This window comes from Thamnophis sirtalis, unplaced genomic scaffold (assembly GCF_051295495.1).
Source record: "Thamnophis sirtalis isolate CommonGarterSnake01/CBP01778 unplaced genomic scaffold, rThaSir2_p1.2 scaffold_13, whole genome shotgun sequence".
Classification (NCBI taxonomy): Eukaryota; Metazoa; Chordata; class Lepidosauria; order Squamata; family Natricidae; genus Thamnophis; species Thamnophis sirtalis.
The window spans coordinates 15,051,297-15,077,646 of NW_028261393.1; the positions used below are offsets into that span (position 1 = coordinate 15,051,297).

At 43.3% G+C, this 26,350-nt stretch overlaps 1 protein-coding gene across 1 annotated transcript in view; it reads right to left on the minus strand.

Moving 5' to 3' along the window:
- Positions 1 to 26,350, minus strand: part of PTPRU (protein tyrosine phosphatase receptor type U) — a 422,700-nt gene that overhangs the window by 204,705 nt on the left and 191,645 nt on the right. Inside the window, exons 3-6 of the mRNA XM_087727684.1 lie at positions 11,509 to 11,780; positions 7,834 to 7,915; positions 7,109 to 7,224; positions 5,329 to 5,503 (exon numbers count right to left, since the gene is read on the minus strand). Coding sequence (XP_087583810.1) covers positions 5,329 to 5,503; positions 7,109 to 7,224; positions 7,834 to 7,915; positions 11,509 to 11,780 — 645 coding nt within the window. The remainder of the gene's footprint in view (positions 1 to 5,328; positions 5,504 to 7,108; positions 7,225 to 7,833; positions 7,916 to 11,508; positions 11,781 to 26,350) is intronic.

Below are 26,350 nucleotides of genomic sequence, written 5' to 3' on the forward strand. Positions count from 1 at the left end.
TGAGGTGGATGGGCTCATTCATTCATTCATTCATTCATTCATTCATTCATTTTCCAAAAGTTGCTTTTTCAAGAGGAAACTGGACTGAAGAACTGAAGAAGCTTCTTGGATGAGAAGCGAAACGTTTTCAAAGAAAAACCAGAAAGTCCAGTTGCCTCTTGAAAAAGCACCTTTGGGTCAACTGTGACCTGGATGACTGAGAATCTCCATATTCATTCATTCATTCATTCATTCATTCATTCATTCATTCATTCATTCATTCATTCAATTTCTATGGCCACCCATCTCAATAATGATTCTGGGTGGCTTGCAATTTTTAAAAAAATTACAATGAAAAATATTAGAACCTTTTTAAAACAATAAAAACAGTAAAACCAATAAAAACATCCAAATTCAATATACACGGGAGCAAGACACCTGACCAGTTAGCAATACAGGTAATCCTCAACTTACAACAGTTCATTTAGTGACCATTCAAAGTTACAACGGCACTGAAAAAGTGATTTATGACCATTTTTCACACTTAAGACTGTTGCAGCATCCTCCATGGCCACATGATCAAAATTCAGATTCTTGGCAACTGGTTCATGTTATGACAGTCGCAATGACTTGGGGTCATGTGATCCCCTTTTGTGACCTTCTGACAAGCAATGGGGAGGCCAGATCCACTTAACAACTCTGTTACTAACTCAACAACCGCAGTGGTTCACTTAACAACCCTGGCAAGGAACATTGTAAAATGGAGGAAAAACTCATTTAACAAATGTTTCACTTAGCAACGTACATTTTGGGTTCAATTGTGGTCATAAGTCAAGGACTACCCATATAGACAGGAAACTGGACCCTTGACACATTCAGTGCCCAAGGCTTTGGAACATAGCCAGGTTTTTAGAGTTTATAGGTTTATAGATAGCGGAGAACTTCATTGGGGTGATGGAAGAACAAGAAAGAGTAGTGCTGCATTCAGACAACCTGATGAATCAAGTTCCTGAATTAACCAAGTTTCTAATTTTATCAACCTCTGTGTATTCCTCATATGCAGGTACTGGAACTTCAGGAGCCTAGTTAAGTGTTTTGCGTGTGCTCATCCTCAGATTTCCCCTATCTCTTCAGTCATTCATTCAATGTTGTTTTATTTGTAAGTTTAACGTTACCAGAAGATTATGTTTACTCTTACAGCTTTCATTTCATGATTGCTGTTTTGTACTAAAAGCCACCTTCAACACACTTAATGTCTAAAGGCAGCTTGCAATTTCTGAAGGACGCAAACACTTAATTGAATCAAGCTGATATCAGCCAATTTGTATACTACAGGTAGGCACCCTGTAGCCCTTGGGCTAATTTGATGTTGCTTTAATTTCAAAAACACTTCTGCAAGTTCGGTTTAGTTCTTTTATGAAAACTGTCTGCCCTTATTGCTGGGTGATGTGTAGGAGAGAAGAAGGAGAATGTCAGGAAGAGTGAAAAGCAAATCATATGAGAGAGGAGGGGAGGGAGAAGAGGGAGAGGGAGGGAGGTAAGGAAGGAAGGAAAGAGGGAGACAGACAGACAGACAGACAGAGATAATCCTGTATTTTCTCTTTTTAAATTTAAATTGGGCACTCCCTTTTTTTAAACTCAAATTGCACCTTCCATATGGCTTCCAATGGGTTCATGTAACGAGAACATGGCCTGCAGAACAAATAGGATTCTCCAGCCATGCGTACATGACAAGTCTTGCTCCATCACCTCAATACAGGAAGTACCGTTCCATGATGAGTATCCTCAAAAGCTGGGCTGCCTTCCCATATTAGCTCATTCCAAGTCAAACAGATGTAGAACAGAGGCCTTCTCCCTCTCCCCTCTCCCAGAAGGGTTCACTATCACAGGCAGATGGCACATTTCTGTGCTGCTGAAGCTTCTTTATAAATAAGTAACATGAAACAACATCCGCCCACAGCAATGAACAAAAGATATGCAAGGAAAGCATTATCCTTCTCTCTCTCTCTCTCTCTCTCTCTCTCCCTCCCTCTCTCACTCTCTCTCTCTCTTTCTCTCTCTCTTTCTCTCTGTGTGTGTGTGCCTTTATCTCTCTCTATTCCCCAACCCACAAAACATTGTTGTTGTTACTTGTGAAGTCATGTCTGACTCATCGTGACCCCATGGACAACGTTCCTCCAAGCCTTCCTGTCCTCTACCATCCCTCAGAGTCCATTTAAGCTCATGGCAACTGCTTTGGTGGCTCAATTTAATTTAATTTAATTTAATTTAATTTTATTTGTAGGCCGCCCTTTTCCCTGAGGGGACTCAGGGCGGCTCACAGAAAACCAGGGAGGGGGGAATACAACACTAAGACGACAACACATAATAAAATAATAAGCAACATGCATACAACATTCGGGCGGGGTAATGGTCCTTATCCCCAGGCCTGACGGGCGAGCCAGTTCTTCAAGGCTGTGCGGAAGGCCTGGACAGTGGAGAGGGTACGAATCTCTACGGGGAGCTCGTTCCAAAGGGTCGGGGCCGCTGCTGAGAAGGCCCTCCTCCTTGTAGTTGCCAGCCGACACTGGCTGGCCGATGGAGTACGGAGGAGGCCTAACCTATGAGATCTTATAGGTCGTAGGGAGGTAATTGGCAGAAGGCGGTCTCTCAAGTATCCAGATCCACTGCCATGTAGGGCTTTATGGGTGATCAGTAGCACCTTGAAGCGCATCCGGAGATCGACAGGTAGCCAGCGCAGCTCGCGGAGGATAGGTGTAATGCGGGTGAATCGGGGTGCACCCGCGATCACTCGCGCGGCTGCGTTCTGCACTAGCTGAAGTCGCCGGATGCACCTCAAGGGCAGCCCCATGTAGAGCACGTTGCAGTATTCCAGCCTAGAAATCACGAGGGCCCGAGTGACTGTTGTGAGGGCCTCCCGGTTCAGGTAGGGTCGCAACTGGCGCACCAGGCGTACCTGGGCGAATGCCCCCCTGGTCACAGCCGCTATATGATGGTCGAATGACAGCTGTGGATCCAGGAGGACTCCCAAGTTGCGAACCCTCTCTGAGGGGTGTAAAATTTGACCCCCCAGCCTGAGTGTTGGATTAGTGGCCAAATTTTTGGGAGGGAAACACAACAGCCACTCGGTCTTTTCTGGGTTGAGCACAAGCTTGTTAATCCTCATCCAGTCCATGACGGCTTCAAGCCCCCGGTCCATTACGTCAACCGCTTCATTGATTTGGCACGGGGCGGACAGATACAATTGAGTATCGTCCGCGTATTGATGGTATCTAATCCCGTGCCTACGGATGATCTCTCCCAGCGGTTTCATGTAAATGTTAAATAGTAGGGGGGATAAGACCGAACCCTGCGGCACCCCATATTTCAGGGGCCTTGGGGACGATCTCTGCCCTCCCACTAACACCGACTGCGACCTGTCCGAGAGGTAGGAGGAGAACCACCGTAACACGGTGCCTCCCACTCCCACCTCCCGCAGTCTTCGCAGAAGGATACCATGGTCGATGGTATCGAAAGCCGCTGAGAGGTCAAGGAGGACCAGGATGGAGGGATGTCCTTCATCTCTGGCTCTCCAAAGATCATCCATCAATGCGACCAAGGCGGTTTCAGTGCTGTAACCGGGTCTGAAGCCTGACTGGAAGGGGTCTAGGTAGTCTGCTTCCTCCAAGGACCGTTGGAGCTGGAAGGCCACCACCTTCTCAACAACCTTCCCCAGAAAGGGGAGGTTGGAGACCGGGCGGTAGTTGTTAAGGACAGCTGGATCTAGGGATGGCTTCTTCAGAAGGGGTCTCACCACCGCCGCTTTTAGTGCGGCGGGGAAGTTCCCCTCCCGAAGAGAGGCGGTTACAACCGCCTGGATCCAGCCTCGTGTCACCTCACTGCAGTTAGAAACCAGCCATGAGGGACACGGATCCAGAGCACAGGTGGAGGAACTCACAGCTCTCATGGCCTTGTCCACATCCCCGGGGGTAACCTCCTGAATGAGGTGGCTCAGCCACCTCATTCTCTGCCATCCCCTTCTTCTTTTGCCCTCAGTCTTCCCCAGCGTTAGGCTCTTCTCCAGTGAGTCCTTCCTTCTCATTAGGTGGCCAAAGTCTTTGAGTTTCCTCTTCAGGATCTGGCCTTCTAAAGAGCAGTCCGGGTTGATCTCTTCTAGGACTGACCGGTTGGATCCCCTGCAGTCCAAGAGACTCGCAGGAGTCTTCTCCAGCACAATAGTCCAAAGGCCTCCATTCTTTGGCACTCAGACTTTCTTATGGTCCAACTTTCACAGCCATACATTGCAACTGGGGAAACCATAGCCTTGACTATATGCACTTTTGTTGGCAGGGTGATGTCTCTGCTTTTTAGTCTGCTGTCTAGATTTGCAATAGCATTCCTCCCCAGGAGCAAGAGTCTTTTAATTTCTTGCTTGGAGTCCCCACCTGCGGTGATCTTGGAGCCCAGGAAAGTAAAATCTGTCACTACATTCCATTTCTTCCCCATCTATTTGCCAGGAATTGAGAGGGCAAATGTACCCAAGATTAAAATACAGTGTGGTTCATCAGCTTTGGTGGAATCTCCAGCTAGACTGGGGGGAGGTGTGAAGAGAGAGACCCAAGTCTGGAGACTCTGCACTGCAGGAAGCAGCACAAGCCTGACGTTCCCCAGAGGTCTGGAGGCCTTGTCTTGTCATTCTCAAGGGAATGCAGTCAGCCTGGTGAGATTCCTGTAACATAGGTGTCTGCCAATAAAACTCCTGTTGAGACATTTCATGAGTGGTTCTGGTTGCTTCCGCCTGACATCAGCCCCCACAATTGATCTCTCACTTACAGGTAGTCCTTGACTTACCTTACCGGCTAAATGACCTATCTAACGGTCATTTAGTGAACGTTCAAAGTTACGACGGCCCTGAAAAAAGTGACTTATGATCATTTTTCCCACACTGACAACTTTTGCGGCATCCCCATGGTCATGTGATTTAAAAATTCAGGTGCTTGGCACAACTGACTCCCCTTTATGACAGTTGCAAGGTCCCAAGGATCCCGTTGTGGTCCTCTTTTGATGACCTTCTGACAAGCCAGGTCAATGGGGAAACCAGGTTCACTTAGCAACGATATTAATAAATGAAGAACTGCAGTGATTCACTTAACAACAAGGGGTGTGAGAAAAGTCACGACGTGTGGCAAAACTCACTTGACCAGTGTCTCATTTAGCAACAGAAATTTTGGGCTCAGTTGAGGTCGTAAGTCGAGGACTACCTGTACTGACAAATAGAATTCAAATCGTTCTTCGGACTTCAAATGTCTAGGCCTGACTTTGTCCAGGCTGAGCAGGTAAGCCGATCCCAACACACCCTCTGATACATACCTTTGACGATCAGCTCGGCAAAGTTACTGACCCCAGAGCCCCTGCTAGACTGAGTCACACAGCGGTACAAGTCCTGGTCTCCTTTTAACACTTGATCCAATTGAAAAGTAGCCAGAAATCTTCTGTGACTGATGTGCTTCACTGAGATGGTGGGAATGACAACCCCATTCTGCTTCTACCATTCAGAAAAACAAGAATACCATCAATCCTGCTCTGAAGAGATTGGCGTTTGCAGCCTATGTAAGCATCATAGCAATAGCACTCAGACTTATATACCACTTCACAGTGCTTTGCAGCCTTCTCTAAGCAGTTTACAGAGTCAGCCTATGGCCCCCAACAATCTGGGCTCCTCATTTTACCCACCTCGGAAGGATGGAAGGCTGAGTCAACCTTGAACCTGCTGAGATTCGAACTGCCAAACTGCCAGTGATCAGCAGAAATAGAGTGCAGTACTGCACTCTAACCACTGTGCCACCAGGGATCATGTTTTCTGGGAAGGGATGCTGAGACATGGTCTGCTTTTTTTAGAACTTGCTACCCTTTCTGTTGTGGCCCAGCAGGAGCCGTTGGAACTGCCACCAGACTCCGACAGCGAGGGGCCCTATGAGTCGGCCCTGGAGGATGTGGAGGACCCTGGACAGGGTTCCAACTCCGAGCAGGGCGCAGAGAGACTGGTTGGCCACCAGGTGGCCCCTGAGCCTTGGATCAATGGGGAGGAGGCAAGGGGGAGCAATTACGTAATTACAGGAGGTAATTACGTTCAGCTGATGGTCATTAGGCTCCTCTCCAGACTATAAAAAAGACTGCTTGTGCCACGCCCTTCTTGCAGAAGTCAACACTTTGACTAAAGAGAAACTAACTTGGCAGGCTGGATTGCTGCCAAGGTTTGTTTGAATTGCTGCCAAGGTTTGTCGGACTTGCTGCCAAGGTCCTTATCTGTTTGTTTACTTGGCTTTCAGCCACCGAGATTCTGGTCTTGTTATTAAAGGACATTCCATTTAAGCTTGTCTCGGCTTTCGTTACTGGACAGAGGAGGGGGTCAGAACACCTTTCTACTTAAAAAGAAAAGAAAAGTTTCCTCTTTTGGGGCAAATTAAACAAAAACATAGACAATCATGTTCTTCTCCTGAAAAGAATTTTTTTCTAAGACAGGGGTCGACAACCCTGCAGCTCTTGAGCCGCATGTGGCTCTTTATCCCTCTGCTGTGGCTCCCTGTCACTGGGCGGTGCCACAATTTTGGGAGGAGCTTCTGGTGGGGGAGGCAGCATGGCATGCCAGGGGGAGACTCAAGGGCAGGTTTTCCGGTCAGATTCACCATTGATGGGGCTTTTGGTTATGGACAGGTAGAGGAAAAAGGATACTTCACTAGGAGGAGACTTTATGGTGGGGGAACCAGACTTCCGGTCAACTTCAGAATCGAACGGGAGGCTTCCGGTTAGGACCTTTGTGGCTCTTTTGAGTGTTTAAGGTTGCCGACCCCTGCTTTAAGACTACAGAAGAGAGGTTGAGCTATGAGTGGAAGAACCTGCCAGCAACAATCAATTCTAGAAAGGAGAAAACTGAGGGATTCTGGGAAGTTGCAGATCAGCAATCTGCATGGAAAGCTTATTTCAACCTATCTCCAAGTATATCAAATGCATCCTATACAGAGGTTATTATTTCAGGCAATGGAAGAACACAAAGGACAGGTTGAACTCACCCCTCATTGAAGGAAACAAGAGCAAAGAGGGACAGATAAAAGGTAAATAGTCCAAGGAGGGTAAACTTATTCCTGCTCACCTGCATGAGGAATCTCTCCGTTTCAGAAGCCTTGCCGGCCGCTACACACTGAAAAGTGGCATTCTGTCCAGCATTTACCTCCACATCACCCAGGCGGGAAAAATGAGGTGCTTTAGCTGCCGAAACAGAGATAAACAGACAAAAAGATCTGTGGAAAGACTTCTTTAGTTAATCCCCTCCCACGCAAATGATACCGCTCAAAAAAAAATGTGTATAAAACAGGTTGAAGGTGGGAGGATTAATTTAAACATACTTTTAAGTAGAGAGTAATTGCTAGAATATCTTTGGGGTGCTAGCTCACTCGCGTACTCGCTTCTCCTCTTTGTTACATCTTTATTTCATAAAGGGGCTTTATAAGGACGAGAACGTAGTTCCTCTTTGCAACTTGTTAAAGAAACTACATCTTTTCTTGTCATTGCCAACCCCAAATTGTTGAGGGGGAGCGCTGGGTGGGGGGGGACGTTGTGAAGCTTACTTTCATGCCCCTGGGCAGATAGAAAACCTTTTTGGAATAAACCCAAGTAGTAGCAGAGCCCTCGTATTTATTACCCCTAGTATGATTGCAAATTTCGCCATGCAATCATCTTCTTCACTGCATTATCTGTCATCTTCCCCCAGTTGTTATTCTTTTAGGGATTAAAGCTAGCCATAAGGGACCTGGAACAAGTCTGTGCTGCTACCACAGCGGAATGGAGAAAGTTGATCAAAGAAAATGTGACACTTACAGCAGGGGTAATTCAACAGCAGGATGTCATCCAATCCCAAGTAGCCATGCCGCTCATTGGAAACGACTGCTTCAAACAATACCTAAGGATAAAAAAGAGACATTCTGGTGTTACAACTGGAATATTGGAGTAGAACTGAGGAGACCTTACCACAACTCTGACTCTGAAATTTACTGAGTGGCTCTGGGTTGGGCACTGCCTTAATCTAATCCAGTGGTTCCTAATCTTTTTTTGGCCATGCCCCTCCTAAGCATCTCTAAAATCCTGATGCCCCTGGCCCCCCGACATATAATTCTTACTTTACTCAAAAAGTGAACTCTACTCATCCAGAGGAAGTCTAAAAGGTCATTAACTTGATTTAAACAAGGTTCAAATTGCTCCCATTAAAAGTCAAATTGCCCCCCTGTGGAGCTTGGGCCCCACATTGGGAACCATTGATCTGACCTATTAACTACTGCTGTCAAGGTTCTGATGAATTCCCTAATTAAATCATGAGCCTCGAGCCACGCTTCAAAAGAAATCCAGCTATTCATTAGGAGCAACATGTCGGCATGTCGCAAGTGAAGCCAACTCTGACCCCACATAATTTACGGCCCAGTTATGACCCTGTTTCCCCCTTCCCCCAGGGTGTATCATAAATCACATTCTCCAATGGAGCACTTTTGCAGGCTGTAGATATCACTCCCTTCCGGCTGCTGCGGGTAACCTGGGATACAGCCTCTAGAAAGATATGCCTGGAATGTGTTTCTGTTTGTGGCTGCCGTGCTGGTTCATCAGTGTCCCATCCCCCTTGCCTATAGCAACTCGAGAGCAGGCCAAGGTTGCTTTGCAAGTTGACAACTAATCTCTCTAAAGAAAATTGTGTAAAGGAGGAAAGCATAAATACAGGTAGTTCTCGACTTACAACAGTTCATTTAGTGACCATTCGAAGTTACAACATCATTTTAAAAAGTGACTTACGACTGTTTATCACACTTACAACCATTACAGCATCCCCCTGATTGTGGGATCAAAATTCAGATGCTTGGCAACTGACTCATATTTATGATGGCTGCAATATCCTGGGGTCATGTGATCCCCCTTTGGCAACCTTCTAACAAGCAAGGTCAATGGGGAAGCCAGGTTCATTTAACAACCATGTTACTAATTTAACAAGTGCAGAGATTCCCTTACTAACAGTCGCAGGAAAGGTTGTAAAATGGGGCAAAACCCACTTAACAAATGTCTCATTTAGCAACAGAAATTTTGTGGTCATAAGTTGAGGACTACCGGTACCTGTATCAACTTGAACTTTTAGAGGAAAGGGAGGATAGAAATGTAATACATATTTTCAGTAGTTATTTTCATAATATTTTGATTTTGGTTGTGTCTTTGTTATTTTTCAAAAAATGTTAAGAAATCTAAGAAAATAAAATAAGGATCTTGTCTGGAAACTTGATTTACTGACCCATATAAATGCCTGAAGTTTTGGCACCCCTGAAAATATACAATATTTTGGCCAACTTTGAGCACAAAGGACCTGCCAAGCCAGTTGATAGTCTGTTGCTGCCCAAGGCTAATTTTTCCCCCTCAATAAATTCTCTTTCAATTTGCAGCATTATTGAAGAACTGCAAAGAATGCCATAAAGGGGATCATGGATTTTCAGCTACCTAGATTGAGGGTAAGACTATCTGAAGCCAATGATCAACTTCCTTTGGGGGAAGTGTGTTAGGAATATAATCTAACGGTTGGGTTGGCAATATATAATTCATGTAAAAATGTTGAACCTGTTTCTTTAAATCATTCTGTAAAATGTGATTGGTTGCTGTTTTCCTCAATCAGCCATAAGAGGGAGCCAGAACAACAGTTAGTTCTCTGTTCGTTAGATGCTGGGCTGATCTGATCTGAGTGCCGTGAGCTATTGTAAGTTTTGCAACTGTTAGCAAACTTTGTGTACCAGACTGATTGTATGATACTGGACTACGTTATTTGGATTATCCCTTAACTGAAAGACGTTGATGACTAACTCTCTTATCTGTGTATGACTTGGGCTGTTTGATGGACTCTGATACCTCTATTTTAGTAAAAGCCTATTTAAACTGCAGTGTCTCTGGATGCTGGTTTGTGTGTTCTCCAACACAACTCTCACAACGCTTTGCTGAACGTATTTGCTCTCCCAACGGTGAGCTTACCTAATACTGGTTATAGGCCCAGAGTGTACCAGACGTAGCTAAAGGAGAACTGGTGTTGATACGCAATATGGCGAGCGACCTATCAACAAGCCTATCTATGATAACCTGGTTGGATGGAACAAACTATGTTTCCTGGTCTATGAAATGCAGTCTACTCCTGTGTAGGGAAGGCTTATTGGATGCTGTACAGATTCCACCAGATGTAACTGCATGGAATCCAGATAATGATGATGTTGCCAAGAAAATAGCAGATTTTCAGCAATGCAACGAACGGGCGTTGTGTATTATTGGTCTAACACTGAATGACCAACAATTAGTTCATATTTGTGGAGAAAATTCTGCTGCAAGATGTTGGGAGAATTTGAAAAGGATTTATGTCCGTGACACTGTAGGTGCACACATACATCTCACACGCAAACTGTTTAGGGCACGCCTTCTGAAAGGTGAAGATATGTTAGTTCATTTAAACTTCATGAAAGGGGTTTTTCAGGAGCTACATGAAAAAGAACTAAGTGGGATAATAAATCTCATCTGATCATAAAGCAGAAATTAGCACAAATCAGTCCGATTATACAGTGACAAGCATCCATCCCAGGAGAATAAAAAGAATGGGCTAGTGACAATTAATTAATTATTAGACAATTACTATTGACAATCCAGTGAAATCCTCTTGTCTCGCATTTTCATCTTTCTCATAAATGAAGAGCTGGATTTCCATAGAATATTAAAATAAAGTGCGCTTCCAGTCAAGCTCAAATTCTGTGGATTTCATGCAATAACCATGCAGCTTTTGGAACAACTGGAAGTGCTGTACCATTGTACCATTATTTTTTTCTGGAACTTTCTTGTGAACTCCCAACTCTAACCTACAATCTGGGATTTCTTGGCATTCACCCATGGAAGAACTAAAAAAAACTTGTTGAGCTTTTTCAGACCTTTAAAGAAGAGCTAGGTGCTGCCACCTAATTGGGCCTGTAACAAGTAGAATAGACTATGATAGAGTTCACATCTCGTAGTTGGTAGAAGACAAGAAATCTGGTAATTATCTCAACCCATAGCCTCAAGCCATAGTATGGTTTATTATTTTGGATTTGGCATGCTCAGTGAACACACTAAATGGGTTTTGCTAATCCATGGTACGTTTTATGTAAATTCAGTCACACACCTCCCTTTTCAGGAGATGATTTTCCTCAAACATCAGAATTTATCCCAAATCTCCCACAAAGTTTCTCCAGAAAGGCAACTGTAGGAGGCTGAGCCTGAGGGAGGAGTCAAATGTGTCGTCAGTTTTGAATCCTTTCATGCCCACAAGAATTCTAAGTCCAGCCCACCTTGAATTCCGTTGACTCCTGTCTACCACCAATTTGCTTTGAGTAGTTGAGATTCTTTACTAGAAGTAGTAGCTCAGATTCTTGTAGGCAGAGTTAGCATGCAATAAACCTGTAGTCATTTCAACCACCTTGCTTCCTGATTTATCGTGCCTGACAGCAATCCTCGCCTCACCTGGTATTCATTGGGCCAAAACATGCTGACGGCGAGTTCCACCTGATGCCATTGCCGACCATGGGAGCCAGAGACATTCCACACCACGCTTCCCAGTGGCCCTCCATTCATCTTGACAAAGATATTCAAAGTCCCAGGACTGTGCCCATCCCGACTGTACATGAAGTAGCTGAACTGAAGGCAGTGAGTGTCATTTTCACTCAATGTCTGGAAGAGGATTTGTGCTTTCTGCCCTGGATTGTGCTGGGAGGAATTGACCATCAGATAAGAACCTGTAATGGAAAGAGAGGAGAAGAACACAACTTGTTTAACCAGAAATATTTGAATCTGAAGGTTCTGTAATGATAATGTTGATATAAACTCATAATGGCATAAGAAACATGGACATGAATCCACAGTAACTCTTCGTATTCTTGCCATCCTTTGTAATGCAAGCAACCTTACAAATCCAATGTACAGCCTAGCAAAAGACATGTATGAGAAGACCAGGTGGAGGCAGAGTTAAGTGTATCCATCAGCTTAGAATCTTAATATTGCCATCAATGGTCCAAGCTTAACGTTTCTTGAATTCCGTTGACCTTATCTAGCGTCAATTTAGTATTGAACTTTAGTTCACTAGATTCTTGTGTATAGGATTAAGCAATAAATCTCTGAAGTGTAACCAAAGGTTTAGTCCTGATCCTTTGCACCTGGCAAGATATGACAAATTTCAGGCTTGCAAGATTTTTAATGCTGGTCCAAAATTCCAAGCCTATCAGCTGGACCTCAGGGCAAAACACTGATTGGAATTGGCAGAAAGTAGATTAAGGCTTCCACTCCCTTCTTGAAACCCCCATAACAACAACAACAACAACAACAACAACAACAACAACAAAGTAGCACAGTAGATCTTGGTTCATTTTTGGCACAATTTGGGTGAACTTAAAATAGTCCAAAATTAGTTTTTCATCCTGTTTGGATTTTCTTGTGGAATTTAAAGGGTGGGAAATGCTCTCCCCGTCTTAACATTAATATATATGTATCTCTTTCTTTGCAATGATTTTAGATTTAATCACCTACAAAAGGGTCCCATTGATCATTTTGTCTTTCTTCTGCTCAGTTTAGAACATTATGAGCATTTGAATCATTGCAATGTTCTAGGTGATAGCTATAACTGGTATCTATTGCATAAAGAGCTCAACATACATACCATCTTAAAACTCTGGTCACCTCCAAAGACACATGCAGGCAAACTAAGTGCCACAACCTTAACCTTATCACTGCTTGTATTATAGTCAAGGAGACGTGATAATTATTTACCATTCCTCTAGAATTCCTTCAGCCTTTATTGCCCTGAAACTCCTAACTCCACCTGGATCGAGCCATTTAATTTCCATTCTGCTTTCTTGAATCATTTAACATTAGTTGCTTCTGACTAAACTGCACTCTGTTGGTTATTACAATACCCAGAGGCCATCAATGCAATAAACCTCAATGCTTCTTGGCAGCAGGAGTACAGAGCAGCTACCTGTGTTTCCGTAATCACGGATCAAAATTTTTACTTCCCGTTAGTCCATGGTACTTCCAGAAATATCAGAAAACAAGGATTGGTTCAAGATATATTACTTCTTGGAGCTCCTAGGTGAGAACTGATACCAGGTCAGATGTCCCTTTAAGCAACTCCATGAATGGGGACAGCACTGTGGTGGAATCACTGGCCAGGAACCAGTATTTGGTCAATGAAAATCTCTCCAGAGATGGGGAGAGATCTTTTGGGTCATCTGTTTGCACTCTACTAGACCTGCTCCTCACAAAGAGACCTTCAAGCCAGGGTTTATCTCCTGGTGACTGCTTGGACTTGTCTCAACAGCCTTGCCCTTCCTAGAGTAGATCACATGAAACATTTTTGCTTTGCTGGATCAGCCCAGAGTTGTCCATATTAACCACTCTTGTACAAAGTCAATGAAGATGATCCAAGTGGTAAATTACTATTCCATGTGCTAGAGATATCTTGTTGTCCAGATGAAGCTTCATTCATTCATTTTGTCCATCCGTTCATCCAACCATCCATCCATCCATCCATCCAATTTCTGTACTTGCCCATTTCAAACAAATGATCATGGATGGCGAACAATCACAAAACCAATTAAAACTGTGTGCAACCGCAGCAGAAACATAAATATAGCAGCTGAGAAAAATGGTAAAAAGAAATATTAAGCAAAAAAAAGTGTCCCTGAGCACACTGGGATCCCAACTAGGTCTTTAAGGCATTATGAAAAGCCAAGAGGGTTGGTGCCATTCTCATCTCTGGAGGAAGAATGTTCCAGAAGGTAGGGGGTATGGGCGAGAAGTGTTTTTTTTTCCAACAGAAAAACGTGAGGTAAAATGTATATGCTGCCCGACTTCCAATGACAACAGATGTACAAAAGAGGTGGAGCTTACGCTGAAATACTCCATCTGTTCCTCATTGATTAGACTGTCACTCATTCCTATTATTGCTCTTTTTAATGTGTGTGTGTGTGTGTGTGTGTGTGTGTGTGTGTGTGTGTGTGTGTGTTTCTCTGTATATCGGCTCATCCCAAGACACCATCCAGACAAAAAGCCATTATTTTTACTGTTGCCTTTGTTACATTTGTGTTGCATTTGTGCTGATAAATAAATAAAGGGAGAGTAGTATAAATCTATTTCAAGCTATTTAGCTGTCATCAGCTAGCCATACCCTTACTGGGATTTGAACCTGTGCTGTATTACATATTAGGCAGTTGTGTTAGCCATTAAGCCACAGGTTCTCCTCCTATATCAGCTGAGCCAGGGAAATAGGTATGTATTTTGTGTCACAACCCCTGGTATGCCCTATTTACCTATTACTTATTATCAGCACAAATGCAACATATACATATACATATACATATACATATACATATACATATACATATACATATACATATACATATACACATACACATACACATACACATACACATACACATACACATACACATACACATACACACATACATACATACATACATACATATATATAGTTACGTTCCTAATTTGTACCATACTTAACTTTCCATCCTTTTTTTCCCCTTATAACAACTGGACCAGAGGTGGGATTCAAATATTTTTACTACAAGTTCTGTGGGTGTGGCTTGGTGGGCATGGCATGGCATGGCTTGGTAGGTGTGGCAGGGGAAGGTTACTGTAAAATTCCCATTCCCTCCCCACTCTAGGGGAAGGATACTTCAAAATCCCCATTTCTTCCTGATCAACTGAGACTCGGGAGGCAGAGAATAGATGGGGTGGGGCCAAAGGTGGTATCTACCGGTTCTCCGAATTACTCAAAATTTCAGGTTCTCCAGAACTGGTCAGAACCTGCTGAATACCACTTCTGAACTGGACCAAAAAAAGCAACAAGACTCCAAGCATCCTAGGAGCTTCAACAAATGAAGGTGGACTAAATCCAGGTCTCTCTGCTCCCGGATCTACACTTTTCCCACTAACAACACCTTGATAATTGCATTGCAAAAGTTTGGATCAACATCCATATCTCAAATTGATTTCCAGAGCAATTGATGGTAAAAGATTAGCGGGGCTATACAGTGAACATAGATTGCCTGTCCCAGCTCTTCGCAATTACCCCATTTCGGTTTTGCTACAATATTATTATATCAACACCTTTATATACATACTCAAACCATCTGGCCCATCTATTTCAGTGCTGCCAAGTTTGATCAGCAGCAGCTGGCCACAAGATTTCTCCCCAGACAGATCATGCGAACTGCCACTGAGCTATAGCATCCTGCGCACAGGACGATAAAGGAAATTCTCCAAAGCTACGCCTTTCCCATCATCTATCTCCAGAACCATAAACTTGAAATTTGGCACATATGTTTCTCTTGGCTTCTAGGTGCTCGCTAAGAAAGGATTTTTCAAAATGACCATCAGATCATTAGTATTTCTTATACAGTAATTAGCACGCTCTGATGCTAAGGAGTTCTACTCCCCCACCCCACCTAAAAAGAACTTTGTTCCAACTGCCAGTTGCCTCACATTCTGTTAGTTCAAACTGGCAGACGTTCCACTCCTTCCCTCAGGAGCGGTCCAGGACAGTATTAAACATCGGTACCTCACCAAAATGTCTACGCCTTCCATCTATGGAACTGCTTCCGGACACAAGGTGGCGGGAGCGATATCCCCTTATGTGTTTCAATCACGTAAGCTGAGGACTACTCATAAATACTCTGAGACACTCACTCCCTCCAAAAAAACCCAAAATAGGATTTTTTTTAAAAAAACAACAACACCATGGTCTCTGCTTTATGGTCTTGGATTCTGTAACTAACAAGAATGGTCCCATTTATTTAAATCAAGTCTCCGTTTCCCGACAGCAACCTTTTAATTTTTAATTGTGTTTATTCATTTAATTTACACAAAGGGATATGATTGTCTCCCCCCCCCACTTTTTGCAGAATTCCTCTTCAAACAGAATCAGCTTGAGAGGGAAAGCAGCAGTGGGTGGCAATATGACATACACCCACACAATTCTTCCCTGCCTTCAACTGGGTGTCAACAGAGCTAAGAGCTGCCTCCCTTCTCACAACACACTGCAATTCTCACACCATTTGCAGAGATTCATTTCGAAGACATAAGATCTGTTGGAAGAAATGTCCTTCTGGGTTCAATTCCAAGTGGGGAGAGAGACCCTGGAAACATGGAGGCTGCTTGGAAAGATGGTTTTTAATGGTGGACAGGACCACATGGCTTGAGGTCATTGGTAAAAAGGGAAGAGATGCTGAGAGTGCCTTTGTTTTATGCCCTCTCTGCATTTTTGAATTTGAGCTTGTATTCTGATTGGTTGTCAGGCTTCCATGGGGCCATGCAGGGGCAACTCTGTAGGCTGTCTTGAGTCCCAAGCTTGGTTGAGCCTTTGCTGGATGATGATGTAATGAAAGGGCTTTGGGATTCCTATTATGGCTCTGCCTGAAGGAGGTAGATCTTTCTTATGTAGAATAGACTGGCTCAGGCCTTAATGGGCCATTGACAAAGGTGAAGGGGGTTAAGTTTCTGCCTCCCTTTTAGGGGAAATATTCTGCCCTTTTAATATTTCCTAAAATATCTCATTTTCCTAGGAGAGGAATGTGTGCGAACTTCCTACAGATCCAAAGTGGAAAGATCGTCATAAAAACCAAACCACAGCTGGGATGGGAGAGAGCTTCCACCATTTTGTATCAGCATCTGCCACGTTCCTTTGCTTCAGGGGTTGGGGCTCAGAGGCCGCCACTTATCTATCCAAAATAATGGGTATGTGGGGAGTGGGGGGGAGAAGATGAGTCAAATAGAAACAAGGAGAAAATAATTGGCTATATTGGAAAGAAAAGTGTTTTGATTATTTTCCAAACTATGAAATCTTAAGCTCCAGAGAGGATGTTCTTTCATTATGACTTGGATCAACAGAAGAAGAGAGACAAATACCCCCTCCCCCCCCAAAAAAAACTTGAAACAGCTGTGCAAGATTCTGCTCAAATAAAATACACTCCTTTTTCTCTTGTAAGTATTCTCTTAATTAAATCTGATGTGCTGCCTTTTAGCCTCACAAAGGACACCTAAAGATTGCTCATAAAGTTGCACTATCAGAGATGATAAGTGAAATCGTATTTATTTGCAGCCTTGACTTGAGATGGCTCAGCAAGCAGTTCAGATTCAACTGAAATAGGGAGACAGCCTCTGATGGCCGTGTTACACTCTAAAAACATGGCTTGAAAGGAGAAAGGGAAGAGCAGAAAAGAGGAGAAAAAGCAAACTCAGCTAACAAACCTTAATGGCCAGTAAGAATTTCTGTAACGAACTTGGGAGGAGAAAACTGGAACGCCACATTCCATTCTGCATCTCTTCAGCCTTTTTAAAATGCTTTGATGTACACAAGCTTAATATATTTTCTATAGTATTGCTTTCACTTTTATTTGTCTCCTTGTTTATTATTTTAGGAGATGGTTTACAGGCACAACCGAGAGAGAAAATAAAGAGGAAATGGGAAAGAAATTTTACAAACTGTATAAAAGTTTTAATAGGGAAAAAATATCGAAGAAAGCTACTTTAAGAAACAGAAGTGGCTCAAGAACTTTACAGTAAGCCCATGCTGAATTTGGACAAGGTTGACACATGTCATATAATGTCAAAGTCATATGGAACATGAAATGTCATGTGCACAGATCATTCCTCCTTTATCTTGAGGAGGGAGAGAGGGAAGGAAGGAAGGAAGGAAGGAAGGAAGGAAGGAAGGAAGGAAAGAAAGAAGGAAAGAAGGAAAGAAGGAAGGAAGGAAGGACTTTGCTATAATTCCTTGATGTGGGAGGTGTTGTTTTAAGGAATGAGAAAATTTTAAAAAACATATTTTCATGGCATTATGTGAAACTAAATGCAACACCTTTGAGTCAAATAACAGCATCTGGCAGAGATTTTCAGGATGAATTGCAGACTCAGCTTTGAGGCATAACCCTCTTAAAGCTGTTGTCATTAGTTTTAAAATATTGAACCATAATATTGTGTCATCCTTTAGCATCTCATCGGAGTTTGCTAAGCAGCCAAATGCACACATCTCCATATACTGTACAGTAAAAGCCCATTTATTCCATAAAAATATGTTCTTGCATGGTTCAAGATAACATGACCCATTCACAATTGAATGCTAGCAGTCTTGGATGACGTTGGAAGTACAAACAATTAGTTGAGGAGAAAGATACTCATGTCCATTAGTAACCATAGGATAAGAGACAAAGATGGATGAAAGTAGGATTGGATTGGAAGTAGGAATGCTCCACATTGCAAAAATGTGTTATTGGGAACCCATAGATTTCTCTGGAAATTACATTACGGATTTTATATACAGAAAAGAAGGGTAGAATTATAATTCACTGAATGAATAAGGAAAAAAAATGTGAACTGAGATGATCTTTCATTAGGAAGAAAGAATATTGATCTCCAGGGCATCAAGAAGTTTCATTATCCATCCAGCAGATATTTCAACAGTTGGGACTCGAGTTATTAACACCTGAAAATTGCCTAGCAACCACAAAGACCATTTTTCCTGATAGGTTTGTATGAGAGGGCTCCAGAGAGGCTGTCTTCTCCAGCATAATTTTATAAGGCATCTGTAAGAATTGGAAAGAATTCAGAATTTCACCCAGTGTGTGTTCTTCCATCACAAAGAGGTAATAACAAAGCCTCCTACAGTGTAGCATAATTACCTTAGAGCTGGGAATTTCTGTAGATCCAGTTTTTCACACCCAACATGTGATTTCACCTTCCATGCCACTATTAAAGCTACCGCATCCCACTCTGCCTACAGGAGGCTTCGTGGAGGAAGCTGGACCCCAATGGACTTTTATTTGCCAGAGAGCTAATTAAAGTCTCTACCAGGATATTGTCTCAGAGAGGTATAGAATTTGTTAAAAACTGATTATTTGTATGATGGGCTTGCCACGTAATTCGGGCTATTGGTATAAAGTAATATTTCCCAATTTTGGTACTGCATCCTTGCAGAATCTTCCCATTTATACAAGGAAAGGAAAGGGGAAAGGGAAGGGAAGGAGGAAAGGAAGGGGGAAGGGAAGGGGGAAGGGAAGGGGGAAGGGAAGGGGGAAGGGAAGGGGAAAGGGGAAAGGGGAAAGGGGAAAGGGGAAAGGGGAAAGGGGAAAGGGGAAAGGGGAAAGGGGAAAGGGGAAAGGGGAAAGGGGAAAGGGGAAAGGGGAAGGGAGAGGAGAGGAGAGGAGAGGAGGGGCGTACATTGGCCATAGTCACTCTCAATGTTGTATGCCATCCAAAATCACTGCTTATGAGAAAAGAAAGGAAGAAAGGGAGAGAAAGAAAGAAAGAAAGAAAGAAAGAAAGAAAGAAAGAAAGAAAGAAAGAAAGAGAGGGGGGAAGTCCACAAGTCGTAAAGGGGATATAGTTCCCTATATCTGCTATAGAGGGACAATCGAAAGCATTCTATCATATTGTATTACTGTGTGGTTTAGAACAGCGGCCTCCAACCTTTTGGGCACCAGGGACCACTTCCGTGGAAAGAGATTTTTCTGTGGACCAGAGGAATCATGGTTTTGCATGCTGCCTGCATCTCACAGATGGGGCTTCAATTGTTTGCGCAGATCAGTTTCTGTCCTGCCTCAACCCAGTGCCTGTCCATGGACCAGTGGTTGGGGACCCCTGGTTTAGAAGCATTACTGTTTTGGACAGGAAGGCTGGGCAGAGAGTGGTGAGGACAGCAGAAAAGATTATTGGAAGTTTACTTCCTTCTATCCAGGATATGGCACGTAAGCAATGCTTGACCAGGGTCTGCAGGATGTGTATCGCTACACATCCTCTCCATGACTGGTTTTCTTTGTTACCTTCTGGGAGGAAACTTTGTAGTATTCGAAGCAGGATATCTACATTCTGCAATAACTTTGTACCATATACTATCAGTCTGGTTAACTCCCAAGAGTGTTTTTTTCCATTTTGTATTTCAAAATGCACTGTATTGTGTATGTGTTTGTGTGTGAGAGAGAGGGGGGGAGGGAGGGAGTGGGAGAGAGAGAGGGAGATGTTTATGAACATGCATGTCTGTGTGTGGATATATATTCATTTTCTTTTGAGAGAGATGATCAGAATTTCATTTTTTTAACGTGTGTTCAGAGAAAAAAATATTGACAATGAAAGTTGGTTTATCTTAAGTTACCCACTTTAGGCAACTAATTATTGATGTCATTAAAAGAGAGCATTTTCACTTATTTACTTCATCATTTTTCTTGACTGTCAGAAAGAGGGCAGAAGATTGTCTTAGGTAATAAAATAATTGGATGGGGTATTAATTACTTTGATGGGGACAGGGTCAAGTAGAAATATCATTCGGTACTTATCTATATCAGACGATGAAATGCCTCCAGTCTCCCATGAGACATTAAGTCATCTTTTACATGGAATCTTTTTATTATTAGTCTCATAAGCTAAGATTCATGAAACAAACCTGTTCTAATAATACTATCTCTGCAGACAATCTTCCCTTAATTAGGAGATCACCTCTCGCCACCATAACGGAATCTTATCTATCCATAATGCAAAATAGGGTAAGGCGGGATTAGATGAATCAGAAGCTGGAATTAAGATTGCAGGGGAAAATATCAATAACCTCAGATATGTAGATGATACCACCCTAATGACAGAAAGTGAAGAGGAACTAAAGAGCCTCTTGATGCGGGTGAAAAAGAAGAGTGCAAAAGTTGGCTTCAAACTAAACATTAAGAAAACTAAGATCCATCCGGCCCTCTCAATTCCTGGCAAATAGATGGGGAAGAAATGGAGATAGTGACAGATTTTATTTTCCTGGGCTCCAAGATCACCGCAGATGGGGCCTACAGCCAAGGAATTAAAAGATGCTTGCTCCTGGGGAGGAAAGCTATGCCAAATTTAGAGAGCATACTAAAAAGCAAAAGACATCACTGTGCCAACAAAAGTGCCTATAGTCAAGGCTGTGGTTTTCCAAGTTGCAATGTATGGCTGTGAAAGTTGGACCATAAGGAAGGCTGAGCGCCAAAGAATGGTGCCCTTTGAACTAGGGTGCTGGAGAAGACTCCTGCGAGTCCCTTGGACTGCAAGACCATCAAACTCATCAGTCCTAGAAGAGATCAACCCTGACTGAAGAGATCAATCTGGACTTCTCTTTAGAAGGCCAGATCCTGAAGAGGAAACTCAAATATTTTGGCCACCTAATGAGAAGGAAGGACTCCCTGGAGAAGAGCCTCATGCTGGGAGAGATGGAAGGCAAAAGGTGGCTGAATGGAGTCACCGAACAGTCGGTGTGACATTAACTGGACTCCAGAGGATGGTAGAGGACAGGAAGGTTTGGACGAGCATTGTCCGTGGGGTCGCGATGGGTCGGACATGACTTCACAATTAACAACAACAGCAATGCAAAATGTTTTGACACTAGCATTAATTTTTGCTTACATGCTTACTAGTGGTTTTCAACCTTAGCAAGTTTAAAATGGGTGGATGAATTTGGGAAGTTGAAGTCCATCCCTCTAAAGCTTGCCAAGGTTGAGAAACACTGTTTTACACCATAAGAAGACTTTAAAAAAAAAAGCAAAAAGGAGGTCAACAACATTCAATTTTGTTTGGGGAATGTGTTGCACCCTTTCCTCAACTTCCCCACTTCTATGAAAGTTAAAGCTGTCAGAATCAATGGTCCTGCGATGGGACAGAATTGTGCCTTTGACATACAATATTGAGAAGTGAACAGGAAAAAAGTATGGTATCGATTAAATAAGGACAGGAGCAATAAGGAGCAAAGGGTGTAGGGCTTATACTCAATATAAAAGTGACTTGGTTCATATATCCTATGGAACCTTCCGCTTTAGAGCTGGCGCAGTGGTTAGAGTGCAGTACTGCAGGCCACTTCAGCTGACTGCTAACTGCAGTTCGGCGGTTCAAATCTCACCGGCTCAGGGTTGACTCAGCTTTCCATCCTTCCGAGGTGGGTAAAATGGGGGCCCAGACTGTGGGGACAATATGCTGACTCTGTAAACCACTTAGAGAGGGCTGAAAGCCCTATGAAGCGGTATATAAGTCGAACTGCTATTGCTATTGCTATTCTTTGACTTCTGTAATCAAAGCAACTTACATTATCCAGCTTTGTTCTAGACCAGTGAGGGTGAACCTTTTCACCATCAAGTGCCCAAACCGGAATGTGTGTGCATGCACATGTGCCGGAGCACCAAAAAGCCGAACACCAGCTGGCCAGTATGTGCATGTCTGTTTTTTGGTTGGTTTGGGCTGGTTTGGGCATTCTTTATGGCCATTTTGGGGCCATTTTCTAGCACCAGTGAAGACCAGTTGGCTGGCATCCTCGTGCCTGTTTTGAGGAAGTTTTTCAGGCTGTTTTGGGGCCATTTGTGGGGCTGTTTTCAGGCCACATTTGGCCTGAAAAATAGCCAGAAAATGGCCCAGAAAACAGGTTATTTCTGGGCGATTTTCAGTCCGTTTTCTGGCACTCTGACATCCATGAAGACCAAAGATTTTGCCCACTTCGTTTGGCATGCAGGAGACCACATGATTAGATTTTGAAACGTCTAAGTCTCACATGCACATATAATGGCTTCAATCCTTCTTCGTTAATGCTTTAAACCTAAAACGTATAGCAATTTCCTCTTGTTGTCTAAACTGGTAAAACTAAGCTGTACTTTGTGCTATTCTTGTACATCTGAAATGCTTCTCTCAGCTGCAAAACTGAGAACAAAAGTAGATCAATCATAGAAATGTCAAGACTAGATTGACAGCTAGAGAGTGAGGGGGCGTTAATTCGGATTGGGGCCACCGAGTGGAAAACGAGCTGTTGAAGTTTCCTATCTGCACAGTTCTGAGGAGGAGGAGGAGGAGGAGGAGGAGGAGGAGGAGAAAGAGGAGGAGGAGGAGGAGGAGGAAGAGGAGGAGGAGGAGGAGGAGGAGGAGGAGGAGGAGGAGGAGGAGGAGGAGGAAGAGGTTTCCATCAAAACTGATTTCCTCTCAAGAAATCAATGCTTCCTATAATGTATCTTTTGTACATTTTCTCTCCTCAAAAACAGAATATATTACTACAGGAAAAGCAATTATTCTTCTCCTTCTTACTCCAATCCCCCCTGCTTAAATATTAAACAATGTTTGCAATTTTCCCCTCACTTCTAGGACAGTCCATATGGTTCATATCTGAAGAAGCATCCCCTGGTTCATAAGGTCCACATCTGAAGAAACATTTCAGGTCCATAAGGTCCATACCTGAAGAAGCATTTATAGTCCATATGGTCCATATCTGCAGAAGCATTCCCCGGTCCATGTGGTCCCTATTGAGGGTGGAGGGGGGAAGCATCCCTTGCATTTGCTTGCCATGAAAACGAAAGGAGTTAATCTGGCAAACAAAGCTGACTTCATACTGGTAAAAAGAGATTTGGAGGGAGCAGTAGCTGCTGCCATCCATGGCTAAGAAGAGAGTCCATTAACAGGCAGATCAATACTTCACTTCTTTTGTTCCAGAGTGTTCACCAGGCTCAGTGCAATTTAAGGACAGCTTTAACTGACATCAGCAGCAAAGAACGTTCTTTCTTTTCTCCACTATCTTTCCAAATAGAACTAAGGGGAGGTGTCTGTGTGTATGTGTGTGTGTGTGTGTGTGTGTGCGTGCGTGCGTGTGCACGCGTGCTTGTGTCACTTAACACTAGCAATCCCATCTTTCTTATATAAATGTAGGTCAAAACTGCTAAATTAAAAGAGCTCAGCTTGTACCTGATGTGCTTTTATGTATTTTTTTTTACGTGTCTTCTGTTAGAGGATACAATCCAAGGGAATGATGCCTGTGAAATCCAAAACGCCTACCTTAAGGTGGCTGAAATTGGAAATACAGCTCTAGAACAGTGTTGGCATTGTGTGCCAAAATGGGAATATGCATCTGTACGTGCGCACCCGCGTGCCAAGAACAGAAGAGCAGCCGCCAGGCCTGCATGTGCACGCCGGGAAAATGATATGCTGGTTTCCGGCATGCGCAAGCGCATCGGCCAGCTGGTCTTTGTGCACGCATTTGCGCCAAAAACCAGAAGAGCAGGTGGCCATTGTGCATGTGCACCAGAAAACAGAAGATCTGCTTCCGGGCACGGGCATGGAAACTGGACAGCTGCTCTTCTGGTTTCCAGCACTCCCGCGCAAATGAAGACCAACTGGTCGATGTGCCGGAACCCGGAAGAGCAACAGGCGATGACTTGCGTGCCCGGAGAGGTGGCTCTGCGTGCTACTTCCAGAATGTTTTCCACAGGTTCGCCATCACGGTTCTACAACACTGCAAAGTATTCTAATAGACACTGAGTGCTGATACCCTTGATTAAACTGTAACTGCCAGGGGTTGAAAGAATTAGATAGCAGGTGACAAGAAACGGCTCTGCCTGAGGCCTTGAAGCATTGATAGTACTGCAGCAGATGGACCAACCATTTCTTATTTTCCTGCCATCTGAATCAGGCCCCAGATTTGGATACCTTCCTAAATGACGTAAGATCACCAAATGTTGGTTATTCCATCCAATTCCAGATAAATATTTCAGCTTGGCTGCAGCTTCCCTCTGATTCCCTCAAGGCTTTTTGGATAGACTGCAAACACTCTGAATCACACACACTCTATGTATCATCCTGTCATCAAAAATATCTAGCGAATCAATACTCTGTACCTCCATGCAAGAGAGTGAGAGGAAAAATAATGTTAGATGGGGCTCCAGTGAGTCTTAAATTTTCTTTAGAAAAGCCATCCAAGAATCCAACTAATGATTTTGGACTGTAGCATCTGAGAGACCTTAAAAGACCAGACAGTTGAGAAAATGCAAGGCATCAGCCGAAATTTATTCTCTACCCAACCTTTGTTTTTATCTTATTCCAATTTAAGATGCAACCAACATGATGGCCATCACATACACATTCTTACATTGTGGGATTAGCCCTGAGCATTTAGACTTATATACCGCTTCATGGTTCTTTACAGCGCTCTCGAAGCAGTTTACAGAGCCAGGATATTTCCCCCATCAATCTGGGTGCTCATTTGACCAACCTCGTAAGGATAGAGGGGTGAGTGAACCTTGAGCCAGTGAGACTCGAACGGCTGGCAGTTGGCAGTCAGCAGAATTAGCCTGCAATCCTGCATTCTAACCACCAGGGCTCTTCAAAGAAATAACCATGGTGTTAAACTGGATACAACAATATTCATGGTATTACTAACCATGAATAGTGTTCATGGGTCAAACCAGGGTCAAAAAGCAGCTATGAGACCCCAATTCAGACCCCAAAGCTCCTTCCCTCGTACCCCATATACCAAGGGGAATTTCATTCCCAATGAGCAACTAATAAGGTAGGGAAAGAAAACATTGTCCCAAAGGTGCTTTTTACAAAAGGCAACTGGACTTTGTTTTTCCTTGAAGACGTTTTGCTTCTCATCCAAGAACGTTCTTCGGTTCTGAACTGAAGAAGCTTCTTGGATGAGAAGTGAAATGCCTCGAAAAAAAACAAAGTCCAGTTGCCTTTTGTAAAAAATAAAAAAAAGCACCTTTGGGACATCCATGACTTGGATGACTGAGAATCTTCGTAGACATTTAGCACACCTTGTGTTTTTCTATGGACGCTACAGATATAGTCACTAGCATGTTTAGCTTGCTCTCTGGATATTGCAATGGAAATGAATGATTTCCTCCTAAATTCTCTGGAAAATAAAGAAACAGACCTCATTCAGATTTTGGACTAAGTCATAATGTGATTTGATTGGTTTTAGCTTGCTGTAGAGGGCGAATTGCCAACAGGGCTTCTATGAATTAAGTTCTTGCACGTCGTATAAGCCAAACCAACTGTGATTCATCCAATTCACGGTGATTAAGCAAATCATGGTTGAGCACAATGTGTGAACTTGGGGAAAGCCTCAGATTGAAGAAACTGAATAACAGGAACAGCGATAACAAATTGCAGCAACAACAACTCTTTGACTCCTTGAGATAGCTACTCAACTTTGCTGCTGGGAAAATGTCATAAACCTGGTGTACAGTCAGACTCAGCTGGGCTGGTAGGAAGTCAGTCCTGCTTGTATAAAGCTCTGCTGAAAAAGTGGTAAGGAAGGATATCGGCTATTTACCCATCCATAATAAATTAAGATCCTTGGAGGAATGTATCTCCCCAAACCCTTTCTTTATCTCAGGTTTTACTCTCCCCCCCCCCCGCCAGCATAGAAAGTCATTAATTCTTCTGCTATTGTTGTGTTTCATCGAGGGAATCATTTGCAGGGGAAGGAAGGAAGGAAGGAAGGAAGGAAGGAAGGAAGGAAGGAAGGAAG